The following is a 14,103-nucleotide window of genomic DNA, read 5'->3' on the forward strand; positions in this document are numbered from 1 at the left end:
ACAGAAATCGAAGTGCAGGCTATTGCAATGGTCTCACCTGAGACTCAGTCCTCCAGAGTTAATCCTTTCAGTTGTAGGACTAAGAGAATTTCTTACTGGCTGTTGACTGGGACCACTCTCAGCTCTTAGAGACCGCCCTCACTTCCTGGCCATGTGGTTTCTCCTCCCACCATGGTACTTTAGACCGTCTCTCTGAATTTTCAATTTCTGACATCCAAACCTTCTTTTAACATCTCACCTAATGAAATGTAACCCACCCACGATAATCTTTTTCTTTACTTGAATTCATTTGGCTAGGGATGTCAGTTACATATGGAAAGCCTCTTTACCATTGCTGTATAATACAACTTAATCACCAGTGTGATATATTTACAGATTCTGCCACCCAAGGGGTGGGAATAATACAGAATTTGTATTTACACCAGGGGAGAGGACTCTTGGGGGCCATCTCAGAATTCTGCCTCTTCTCTGTACGTATTATAGCAGAATGCAGTCTGCTCTCATTTTTTAAAACAATTTATCAACAGCCCAAACACCAATACTATATTGCCCTAGGTACATTATGTGCCCTTGCACTACAAAACAAGTAGATTGTGTGTGTGTGTGCGTGTGTGTGTGTATTCATTGATTCATTGCTGGCTTCTGAGAAATATAAGAGGTCTCCAAAGGGTTCACATCAAACCAGACAAAAGCAATACATACTAGCTGAAATCAGAGTAAGAGTGGTGAGCTGTGGTAACCTGCCAAATGCAGGCTTTTTCTTAAAACTTGAGACAACTTCGTAAAGCATCTGACTTTGGCTCAGATCATGATCTCAGTTTATGAGTTCGAGCCCCGTGTTGGGCTCTGTGCTGGCGGCTTGAAACCAGGACCCTGCTTCTGATTCTGTGTTTTCCTTTCTCTCTGCCTCTTCCCCACTCCCACTCTCTCTCTCTCTCTCTCATTCTCAAAAATAAATATTAAAAAATTAAAAAAAAAAACTTGACACAACTTCCTAGGAGGTAAGAAAACAGTTTCAAATTCCTCGATTAATGCAGGGACACTGAAAGAGGCTAAAAGAGTACATGTGAGTAAATCTTTCTACCTTTCAGCAGAAGTGAGCAAATCTTCTCAGGATCAGTGGTTCTTAAACGGTGGTGTATATCCGCATCACCTGAAAGACTTTTTAAAACAGATTATTGCCTTCCATCCCCAGAATTTATGATTCAGGAAGCCTGGAATGATATGTAATAATTTTTATTTCTAGTAAGTTTCCAAATGATACTGATGCTGCTGATCCATGGGCCACCCTTTGTGAACCTCTGCTCTAAATGAAGCCATCCTCAGGTTGGGCTCATATTTCATTTGCCACAGTTGATGTCAACTGGACATCAGGGAGGTATCAAGTATCATAGAACGCACCAGAAGGGAAGATACCATAATTTAGAGTCAGCACAATCAACTCTCTTGAAATTTAGACTCTTAAGTAATCCAGATATTGGAATTATCAGACACAGAATATAAATAATTTATTTTTAAAAGATGACATTTTAAAAATTGGTAATTAAGATAGAATTATTCAATATAGACTTAAAAATGAACCGAATATAACTTTTAGAAATTGTAAAACAAAATGTTACAGGTAAAATTTTAAGGGCATCCACTAAACCAAAGATTGTATATAATTGCACAAATAGCGTAGAAACCAACAAAACCTCACTGAACTTTGTAAGACAGAAAAAGAAGAAAAGTTTAAAAAGCAAGAGAAAATTAAAACAAAAGTGATGGCAAAAACTATGTAGTTGACTAATGCAATTAAATGTAAATAAGTTACTCTGACTAGTTAAAAGAGAGAATATTAGAGTAAATAAGAAAAAAAAAGTCCAACTGCTTATTAAAAGGAGTATATGTAAACCATAAGGATAAGAAAGACTGAAGTAAAGCAGAGTTTCTCAACATCAGAACTGTTGACATTTGGGGGAGGATGCTTCTTTTGTTTCCTTGGAAGTTATTCTGTGTGTAGTATGCTGTTAGCAGTCTCCCTGGTGTCTAACCAATAGCATCCTCCCCATAGTTATGACAGAAAGGAATTGTCTCCAAACATTGTACATGGGTCCTGGGTTGCAAATCTACTCCTAGTTGAGAACCATCAAACTAAGATCATGGGAAAATATATGGAGCATAACCAAAAGAAAGCTGGATAGCAGTATTGATTTTACATGTGATAGCCTAATTTAAGAGGTAAAACAGAGGCACCTGGGTGGCTCAGTTGGTTAAGTGTCTGACTCTTGGTTTCTGGCTCAGGTTGCCATCTCACAGTTCATGAGATTGAACCCCATGTCGGGCTTTGCAGTGACAGCACAGAGCTTGCTTAGGATTCTCTCTCTGTCCCTGGCCCACTTATGCATTTTCTCTGTCTCTCTCTAGCTTTCTCTCTCTCAAACATTTAAAGAAAAAAGAGGTAAAACATTTTAATACAATGAAACTTATTTAATATAAAAAGGAGTCTAAGTGGGTCAGTTTAGTGACTGACTCTTGATTTTGACGTTGGTCATGAGCCCAAGATCATGGGATTGAGCCCTGCCTCAGGCTCTGCGCTGAGCATGGAGCCTACTTGGGATTCTCTCTCTCCCTGTCCTTCTGCCCCTCTCCTGTGTATGTGTTCTCGTTCTCTCTCTCTCTCTCTCTCTCTCTGTCTCTGTCTCTCTCTATAAAAGTAAAACAATATTAAAAGGCTTAAAAATAAGCCATTAAATAATTACAAAAGATGCAGCTCACCTGAAAAATACCAGAATTCTAAAATTGTATGTACAACCCAAGTAGTCTTAAAATATATAACCCCCAAATTAAAATAATAGGGGAAAATTGACCACTCCTTCATCATTCTAGGATGTTTCAACACAGATCTCAATTTCTGAATCCAAAAACCAAAAACCCTTGTATACATAAAGAAAATTCAAAAAGGATATTTTATTAAAAGTCTCCTTCATTTAATACTAATATTATTAAAAATACTGAGTAGTATTAAGAATAGTATTATAAAATCCTTTACCCTGCCTGCAATTATAGAATACACATTTTTTCTCATTCATATAGGAGATATTTATAAAAACAGTATGCCATTCTTTAGTTAAAATTTAACACATTTTAAAGAGTTCACATCATATAGACTGTTTTCTGATGATTATTTTAAAATCATTAAAGAAAATATGAATAGGATCTGCCACACATTTGGAATTATTAAAAGAAACAATAGAGAATCAAGAAGATATTTTATTGAATTCTGCAAAAAAATAATAAAATGCTATGTATCAAAACATGGAAACTACATTCATTGATATAAACAGTATTTGAGTATTAAAGTCAAAGACTAAACTTGAAACACCTATTGTCACTTATGTTGCTTTCTTTAGACAAATAGGCCTCTATTTTTGATGAGTTAACTGCCTCTCTTATGTTAAATTCCAGTGGTTAAGGAAAAACAAATAAACTTCTGGAATGCAGCAAAATTTGTACTTAGATGGAAATGTGTAGTCTTAAATGCTGGTAGTAAATAAATGATTAGAAGTTTCAACTATTCGACAACTTAAGAATAAGAATAATAGGTTAAACCCAAGGAATGTAGCATGTAGATAAAATGAGAAAGAGGACAAATGAAATAAATAGGAAACTAATATGTAGAAGATCGGCTTACTGAAACCAAAAGTTGGTGCGTTCAAAGACTAATACAATGGATACTGGTGCAGTGACATTGATGAAGAACAAAAAGACAGAAGGTACAACTGTATACTATTAAGAATAATGATGTGTATGGGGTGCCTGGGTGGCTCAGTTGGTTAAGTGTCTTACTCTTGATTTCAAGTCCGGTCATGATCTCACAGTTCATGAGTTCAAGCCCTGCATCAGGCTCTGCTCTGACAGTGTGGAGCCTACTTGGGATTCTCTCTCTCCCTCTCTCTCTCTTTGCCCCTCCCCCACTTGCATGCGCATGTGTGTGCTCTCTCTCTGTCTCAAAATAAATAAACTTTAAGAATAATGGGGTATAATCGTCTATCTAGTGGAGAAAAATGAGACCATCAAAATACCATGAAGAAATTTATTCCAATACATTTGAAAACTTAAATGGGAAATTTGTAGAAAAAATATAATTTACTACAACCATACTGAGTATAAACAGAAAGTCTTTGAGTCAATACCTAAAATCTTCGTGAAGGAAAATACCATCTCTGGATGTTTTTAAAGGCTAGTTTTACTGAACTTGCAAGAAACTGGCATCTCAAACCTTATAGAAATTCTTGCAGAGAATAGAAAAATAGTGTGCTCTAATTTGTTTTATGAAGTCAGAAATTTTTATTATAGAATCAGAGAATAACAATATAAGAAAGTCAAATTATATGCCAATCTCTTAGTACTATAGATGTAATAATCCTTAAGGAATTAAATTATATATACATATTAATATATATTACATACGTAATATAAATATATTAATCAATCATGACCTACTCTGGTATATCCCAGTATTGTAAGATTTGCCTAATGTTAGAAAATCTAAAATAACTTTTTATTTCATCTACCACATTTATGAATGAAGGAGAATAATGATCATTTCCATAGATGCAGAAGAAAAGCATTTGATAAAGTTACAATACCATTCTTGATAAAATTCTTAAACAAGAATAAGAGATATTCTTTAAATTGGTAAGATTTTCTATCATGAATCTAGAAGAGGCATTATCATGGATATTGGAACATAAATTAATTCTCTTTGAGTAAAAATGAAAAGACAAGGATGCTGGCTATCATGGCCTCCTTAACACATTTTTCTGGAAAACCTAGTTCATCCAGGAAGTGAAGAGAAATAAAAGATGTAAGGATGGGAATATAAAGACTGTCATTATCTGTAGATTAGCTAAAGCTATGAAGGTCATTTATCAAAATAGACAAATATAAGTCCAATAATAAAATACATAGCATTCAGCATACAGTAATTATAATGTACAACTCTAAAATTACTGTTTATAAAAACATTAAAAATTAAAGATAATAGGAATAAACCAAACAAAAGATGTAGAAGAACCATATGGAACTATAAACTTAAGCCAAAGAACTCATAAATAAATGAAGATTTACACCACATTCCTGCCTTGGAATATTCAGTATTGTAATAAAGACATTTCTTGACAAATCACTTTTCATGTTTCATGCGACTGTGATAAAATTTAAATTGTTTCATAGAGATTAACAAGTAAAATTCTAAATTTTATATGGAAGAATCAAGGGTCTAGAATAGCCAAGCAGCTTCAGAAGAAGAAGGACTTGCCTTATCAAATACCAAGACTAAACCAATATGATAGTTGTGTAGCAATAGATAAAATGACCAAAGGAATAGAATAAAGAGACTTGCAGAAAGCCCATACATGAATAGATGCTGAATATTTGACAAGAATAGTATTGTAGATCTTTGGAGAAAATAAGTTACTATTCAATAAATGGTACTGGAACAATTATCTGTGGGGGATAGTTCACACTGGGTTTCTGTCTCACATAATACAAAAAGATCCATTACAGGATGGATGAATACCTTAAATGTAAAAGGAAAAATTAAAATATTTTGAAAAATAATTGTGACATTTCTAGGTAGAGAAGGATTTCTTGAGCAAGACGAAATCATGCTAATAACAAAGTAAATGATAAAAATTATTTAGAAGGATTTCAAATCACTAGGGACACCTGGGTCGGCTCAGTCAGTTAAACATCTGACTTCGGCTCAGGTCATGATCTCACGGCTCGTGAGTTCGAGCCCCACATCTGGCTCTTTGCTGACAGCACAGAGCCTGGAGCTGCTTCTGATTCTGTGGTTCCCTCTCTCTGCAGCTCCCCCACTTGCGCTCTGTCTCCTTGTGTCTCTCTCAAAAATAAACATTAAAAAAATAAAAAAATATTCAATCACTCAACAGAAATCTTGACAGAAAACTTCGATAAGTACTTCACAAAAGATTTATAAGTGCATAATGAACATCTGAAAGCATATAATTGACTTTTTGTAAATTTGGAAATGAAAATTAGAGATAACAATAAGATAAGCATTTTGCCAGTTATAGGTAGGTAAGCATTAAGAAGTCAGGTCCTAGTTACAATGTCAATGAGTTAAGACCCCACTGGATAATAATCTGCAAAGTGTTATATCTGCATATTTCACAGTGCAGCAATTGCACTTGACAGTATATGCAGGAAAAACTCTTACACTTGTGTCCTCTGTGTTTGACTTTGTTCATAGTAGCATTACTCAGAATAGCAAAATCTGGGAACTGCACCAATGTCCTGTGACAGGGAAAAGGATAATAATTTGTGATATATACATGCAGGAATGTAGCTGTAGCTTTGAAGTAGATGAACTCCTGCTAATGAGACAACTATGTTAGGAATCTTAGAAACAAAATATTGAGATACATTTTTTTAAAAAAGTCAAGGAAGACCATGTATTTTGAGATCCTTTGAATAAAACAACAAAAACGAAAGGCAAACAAATTTTTGTTTAGAAATATACACCTAATCTATAAAGAAATAAAGGTTAGCTAGTTCACATGTTAAAATTATATAATTTGTGAGGATTCGTGCACCATTGTGAATTGCCTGTAAGCATTATTTTCATTAACTTCTAGATCTTGTAGCTACCTCAGTGCTTCTCTAGTTCAGTCTCTTATTTTTATTAAAATTATCTTTAATGTTTGTTTATTTTTGGGAGAGAAAGAGTGTGAGTGGGAGAGGAACAGAGAGAGAGAGGGAGACACAGAATCCACAGCAGGCTCCAGGCTCTGAGCTGTCAGCACAGAGACTGATGCAGGATCGAACTCAAACTGTGTGCCAACAGCTCAGAGCTTGGAGCTTGCTTCAGATTCTGTGTCTCCCTCTTTCTCTGTTTCTCCCCCATTCACACTCTGTCATTCTCTCTCTCAAAAATAAATAATAAAATTTAAAAAACAATATGGCTAAATATTTATTAAGCACTGAAAGTTATCCAGTATTTATTTACTTATAAAGTTTATTTATTTTGAGAGCAAGAGGGAGAGATAGAGCAGGGGAGGGGTGGAGAGAGAGAGGGGGAGAGAGAATCCCAAGCAGGTTCTGTGCTGTCATTGTAGAGCCTGATGTGGGGCTCTATCTCAACAACTGTGAGATCATGACCTTAGCTGAAAACAAGAGTCAGACACTTAACTAACTGAGCCACCCAGGCATCCGTCAAGTACTATATTTAAAAGTGAATACTACATACCGTGTTACTAGAAATCATAAAGGTTTTAGATTGTTTAAATAAATTATTGGTATATAATGTAATGTGTGAAGAACATTGAGTGGAATTTTTAGCAGCAATGATTAGAAAATATTTATAATGTGTATACAAGTGCTTAATAGTATTCATATCAAAATGATTATGTGTTTTTAAATTTTTTAATGTTTATTTTTGAGAGAGAGACTGACTGAGTGTGAGTAGAAAGGGAGACTCAGAATCTGAAGCAGGCTGCAGGCTCTGAACTGTCAGCACAGAACCTGACGTGGGGCACAAACTCAGCCAAAGTTGGATGCTCAACTGACTGAGCCACCCAGGCACCCCCAAAATTTTATGTTTATACATCTGTTAATATGTTATTTAGTCTATATGCATTAAAGCTATACCTGTCAAGGTGGTAATTTTTGGTAAATTTTTATAAGGCTATATTTAAGGGCAATACTTTTTATATCATGGCTGTCAATAAAAGCACATTGTATTTAATCAGGTGTTTTAATCCTGTGTTTTGGTCCTTAGAGGACAAAAGGAACTTTGGGTCATCTTATGTGATCAAATTAACATATTATCTATCTTTGTTATATTGGGACCAGAATGCCAGAGATGATGCAAAAATATCTCTAATAATTGGGCATATTATTTTAAATGCTTGTTTAATTTTTCAAACGGTTCAGTAAACAGTGGGAGACACATTTATATCCAATTACTTGCATGTATGTCAGCTTTTTTTTTTTCATTTTAAACAGAGATTCCACTTTAAATGTCCAGATTCCCACAGTGAGCTTTCTTGATGGTGACGAGGCTCACCCGCTTTCTGTGACGTTTCCGAAAGGCCGTGTCATCACGGGGTCTTCCAGTGGAGTAAATGCTCCCCTCACCTGCTCTGTCAGCTTCAAATCCTCTAAACCTGTGTCATTTTTCATCGATATTATTTTCTGTGATAACAGCAATAACTGGTAAGAGATTCTTTTGTATCTGACAGTGAAGAATGATGAGTTTATGTTTTATACTCTTGTAAAATGTTAAAAAGAGACACATCTAAAATAATGACTTTGGGCATAAAGGTCTTTTGTAAAGTTCCAAATGTAGCCTGGCTCCCATGAGACGCGGCTTGATGGTGGTTACTAGCATATACTGAAGCTAGGTTACGTGAGTTTGAATCCTGGCTCTGTCAACTGTGGTGAACTTGTTTAATCTTCTGGTTTTCTCATCTATAAAATGGGGACAATAGAAGAACCTATCTACAGAATCCCATCTGTAATAATAAGAAATTTCCCGAGTAATTGGATAGGAACTGGCACAAAGGAAATGTTAAATAAATATTAAATGAAAATGAGAAACGTTAGCATAACGAGTCCAAACAATATGATTTTATTGCATGTAGCTTTAACAGGCTCAGGGAAATTCAAATACACCTCGGTGAAAACATGTTTCTGGATTTCTTACCTTGTGGGACCAGAAATTCTACTTTAACATTACACTCTGAGCAGATTTGATCCTCCAATTATAAGACACCAATGGGTGGAGCAATAAAGTTTGTTTAAAATGTTTATAATGAGAAGTAGCATTGGAGGTAATTGTACACTGAAGATTAGTGTCAGTGTATGTGCTCAGTGTGGTAATTTCTTAACGAGTAGTGGGGTTATTACTCTTTGGTATATTCATAGTCAAAAGACTGTCTTCTCTGTTAGGAATTAGAAGGGAGAGAGATGGTACTGGAAATCTTGCATCCAGTGCAAAGTGTGGCCGTAGCCAGGACACAGTTCATGGAGTTCTGCTGACCGCCAGCTTCTGTGTCTCATGTGTTCATGGGGAAAATCATCTAATTTACACCATGCACACTCCCATTTTTCTGTTTTGATGCCAATGGTCTATCCTGTGTTGATATTTAAAAACAAAATTATAATGGTTTTGCTTTAGGCTCCTGTCGAGCACTGACCTCTGTGCCTCTGTCCTGGGAGACATTCTGTGTTTTTGTACATTGCTGACCTTGTTCATAAAAGTTTAACTTGATTCTACTTCAGTCCACAAATTTACACTTTGCCCAGAGCACTATGTAAGGTCGATCTTTGAACTCACTAATAAAAATCATGAATAATTTATCCTTGAATGTCTTAAAGCTAATGAAGACTCAGACCACATTACCAGGATGAGGAAGGAAGTAGTTTCACTAAATACTGAGTGGACAAGATTGTTTCTGGGACAGGGAAACAATGGACTCTAACAGGGGCTGAAACAGACTTTCCTGTGCCAGTGTGTTGACATCTGGTCAACATACAGGATGATAAGGAGATCTGAAGACAGTCTCTACAAGGAAGAGGTGCTATAATTGATGATTGATGATCTTTTTTTTTTTTTTTTTTTCTTTGCTTGTCATTGTTGGGTGTATCCTTTCAGCCTTGAGACTTGTTTGCTCTTACCTGGATTTTCCCCCACCCTTCTTATTTTACTTACCACTAAGCTCTGTTTCAACCCTCAGCAAGTTCAGGGTAGAGTGTTTAGAATTAGGTTCCAAAAGGCTTTCCCATGTGCCCAGATGAACAAGAATCATGAGCACTTTGTGGAACCTTTTACTGATGCATTCATCCTTAACTGGTTTCCCATAGTGCATAACATCAGGTCTTTTGTCTCTTCCCAACTCTCCAAAGCTGTCTTTGCCTTTCTGTATACTTTCCATCTTGGATCTCATTGAGATAAAAGTGGTCTTCAACCAGGAAAGGTGAGAGCTTCCCTCTCACCTCACAATTTCTCTTGGGAATACATATTACTCTTTGATTTATTTTCACCTATTGTATTTATTGTGGGTAATCCATGTGTGATCTGCCAAATCTTTCGGGTAAGAAAAGATGCATCAGAAAGGGGTCCTTTGAAATGGAGGTCAGTGTAGTAAAGATGGACTGTAAACCTAGTGTTTTTTTATGTACTTTTTTGGTGCCAAGAGGTGAACACAAAAGGGAATGCACTGGGAACAACTAATAACAAACATCTTGGGGTCGTGGGGAAATTAGAGACGGCTATGAAGTTTTCTGAGTACAATCTCAAAGGACAAATTACACTTTTCAGTGTTTGTCCTCAATTGATTCCTTTTTTTTTCTTTGCATCTAATTTGTCCCTGCTGGGGTGCATGGGTTCAATACAGAATAAAACACTCATTCCGTCGTGCCTTGCTTTCTTTCCCTCCTGTAAGACCATTTCATACGGTGGTTCCCCTTGGGGGCTCACCTGCATGGCTTCCTATTTTGTTTCTTTAGACTTCGTTGCATTCATATTGGCTCAGCTGACCTAACAGCCATAAATTATAGCCACTTTTATTCCTGCTAACATGTCTGCTGCCACTAATAATGATCTCCTCCACACTCATAAGCCTTCAGAGGCTGCACACCCTGCTTGCCTTTTCCCCAAATTCCCCCCACAATCTGGGGATGAAGGTTGTATATATCTATGAGAAGAATGGTGATGGGGTCAAAGAGTATTACAAGTGTGTGAACAATGCACTAGGTATGGAACCTGAAACAGGCTTGTCTGTGTGTGTGTGTGTGTGTGTGTGTGTGTGTGTGTGTGTGTGTGTAGGGTGGGGCATTTTTGGTATTTGATTGGATGGATACTGACAAGGCAGAACTGAGAGATGAAGCTCAGAGAGCAGCAGGAGCAGATGGGGAGAGTCTTGCATGCTCTGCTGTGATGTCCATGACAGAGACACGGGAGGAGAGCTAGGGGAGGTGACGTTATGGAAATCACAGCTTGGACACGTTCAGGAAGCATGAGGTCAACAGCTATTAATTAGCACAGCTCAGGTTCTAGATCATGGGTTAGATATCATGGAATCCATACAACAGCCCTGGGAAGTGGTTGCTTTTAGATTTCCACCTCTGTTTTACAGAAGAGGAATGTAAGGGCCATAGTGTCGTATAACTTGTCCAAGCTCACTCAAATGTTACGTGGAAGAGCTAGGAATCTGAACCAAATTTCTTTATCCAAAGATTATGTCCTTAGTCACCCTTTTTTTTTTTTTAACACTACTGAGGTTGTATAGAATCATACAGAAATCTTTATTATAGTTAGACTTTTTTATAGCATGGTCATATGTAGACTTTACAAAGAATAAGAAAAGGAAATGGTGTAATTTCTTTCTTTCCTGTTATTTTGCATCTCTCTCTCGCAAAGGCACGTTAATAAAGATTTCATGTCTGACATGTAGTAATTAAAGTTTGCTCTATAAGAACTTAGGTATTTACTTATTTTTATTGATATATTTATTGATGAGGCAAAACCTCATAGTGTCTATGGTTAAAGTAAATGTTTACAGTCTCTCTGAATGAGCCTGTGTCAAAACTACTATTGGTAAACAACAGAAGAATGATAGTTACTTAAAAATAGGCTTATAAGGCACCTGGCTGGCTGAGGCAGTAGAGCATGCATCTCTTGATCTTGGGGTTGTGAGTTTGAGCCCCATGTTGGGTGTGGAGATTACTTAAAAATAAAATTAAGGGGCGCTTGGGTGGCTCAGTCAGTTAGGCATCCAACTTTGGCTCAGGTCATGATCTCCCGGCTTGTGGGTTCGAGCCCTGCGTCGGGTTCTGTGCTGACAGCTCAGAGCCTGAAGCCTGCTTTGGATTCTGTGTCTCCCTCTCTCTCTGCCCCTTCCCCACTCATGCTCTGTCTTTTTTTCTCAAAAATAAATAAACATTAAAAAAATTTTTTAATTAAAAAATAAGCTTATCATATATGGGTACTTATATCCTGTAACTCTTTCAGATATTTTAAATTGATAATGTTTGCAAAAGTCTTCAAATCAATGTATTAAGTTGAAATCCAGTATTAAAACAATGGCTAAAGTGGTTTTTGAAATTGTGCATTTTGTGTCAATAAAATTTCAAAAAGGAAATCACATATTTTTTGTTAAAATTAAAATATTTTCTTTTCCTACAAAATAATAAGAAACAAGTGTTTATTGAAACAGAATTCATTATATTTTAGAAGTATATAGTTTTATAAGGAATTTTTGTATCTGTTTATAAAATAGCTTAAATGATATTAAGAATGGTTTTTGAGGGGGGCACCTGGGTGGTTCAGTTGGTTAAGCATCCAACTCTTCACCTCATCTCAGGTCACGATCTCATGGTTGGTGAGATCAAGCCCTGTGTCAGGCTCTGTGCTGACAGCTCTGAGCCTGCTTGGAGTTTTCTCTCTCTTGCTCTCTCTCTGCCCTTCCTTGCTGGTGCTCTCTCTCTCTTTCAAAATAAATTAGTGAACTTAAAAGGAATGTCTTTTTAGGGAGTCAAGGGATACAATAGTAACATATTTCTTTCATTGCTGCTTTACGAATTAACCTTTATTCTAGATTAATTTATTATCTCCCTTATGTTCTAATTAATTCAACCTTATTCTCCTTGACTTTCCTTACTTTTACTTTTGGCATATGAAGTATCATTGTAGGGGTGTATGGGGGAGGAAGGGGAGAGAGGGAGAGATATATATGTATATAAACACACACACACACACACATATTGGTTTCTGTATTGCCTTTTTGGCACCAAGAAGTATAGTTTATAATTATATTAAGTGCTTTTATAGGTCTTAAATAAGTTATACTCTTTAGATTTTGGGAATCGATCAAGAAATATCCCCCAAATAGAATAAAAAGAATTCCCTTACATAGGTAAAGATTTATGGAAAGCATCCTAAGAAATAATCTACTTTGAAAGGAAAGTGTTAACTTATTATTGATAAAATTAGTGAATGTCTAAAATGTCTTCAGGTGGCCCCTAAACAATAATTCATCAATATAAAATAGTGAAGGAGAAGATATAGTTTTGGAAATTATAATCGATCTATAATTACATCTGCTTTGCCTAAGTGATAACACTTATTTTTATTTTTTTAAAAAGTTTATTTATTTTGAGAGAGACAGCAAACAAGAGAGAGGCAGAGAGAGAGAACAGGACAGAGGATCTGAAGCGGGCTCTCGGCTGACAGCAGAGAACCTGATGTGGGGCTCACAAACCAGGAGATCATGACCTAGCCGAAGTCAGACACTTAACTGACTGAGTCACCCAGGTGCCCCCGCCCCAACCCTTTAACTTTTCAAATCCTAGGATTTCATTTTTATAACATGATTGGTTTACTAAGGAAATTGAGTAAAATTATTTTTCAAGTTTTGATATATCATGTGGCCTATAACCCATTACTTGAATAGGAAGATTTTGCTATTTTGAGGCAAGTTGAACCACATACTGTGTTCTGAATGAGAGGCTGACTAGAAATGTACAGGAAGAATAGTGCAGGGCTGTTTGGTACATGAGGTTGAACTAAAATCAGGGCTGGTGATTACCAGCCACACAGTGGTAGATCTTTGCCAGTGGCTAAAATCTTTTAAGTATTTCTTTGCTGGTTGGTAACCAGGCACTGTCCTTGGTCCTCACAGTGGTGCCTGACCCGCTTCCAGCACTCCTTTTGACCCATGGGCCCCCTCAAGAGTAGTTAGTAACTAAAGGGTTAATTCCTGTCATAACCAGGGATGGAAGGAGTCTGTACTATTTCCTTTTGGATCAATCTCACCTTATGGATGGTGACTATTGGCTAGAAATGTTGGAAGCACTCACCTGCACCTGTGTTCTCTGTGCTGTGTCCTCGCAGACCCTCCCCCTTTCAGAGCCCCTGTTGTGGCTGGGCTGAGACCCCTGTGGTTCTTACCAGGATTGCTAGATGCATCTCAGTAACAACCAGCAGGGAAGTTTGAAAAAACAAAGTTTGTTACTCACATGTTTTTAAGGGTATAAGGCACACTTGAGGCCACACTTTGAGTCCACCAGTAGAAAGTGTGCAAGCCTGGGGTT

General features: G+C 36.7%; 1 protein-coding gene across 1 annotated transcript in view; it reads left to right on the forward strand.

Moving 5' to 3' along the window:
- The window catches only part of CFAP47 (cilia and flagella associated protein 47), a 493,477-nt gene that overhangs the window by 120,496 nt on the left and 358,878 nt on the right, over nucleotides 1–14,103 (forward strand). Inside the window, exon 26 of the mRNA XM_029929640.1 lies at nucleotides 8,014–8,223. Within this exon, the coding sequence (XP_029785500.1) occupies nucleotides 8,014–8,223 (210 nt within the window). The remainder of the gene's footprint in view (nucleotides 1–8,013; nucleotides 8,224–14,103) is intronic.

Source organism: Suricata suricatta, chromosome X, assembly GCF_006229205.1.
Source record: "Suricata suricatta isolate VVHF042 chromosome X, meerkat_22Aug2017_6uvM2_HiC, whole genome shotgun sequence".
NCBI lineage: Eukaryota > Metazoa > Chordata > Mammalia > Carnivora > Herpestidae > Suricata > Suricata suricatta.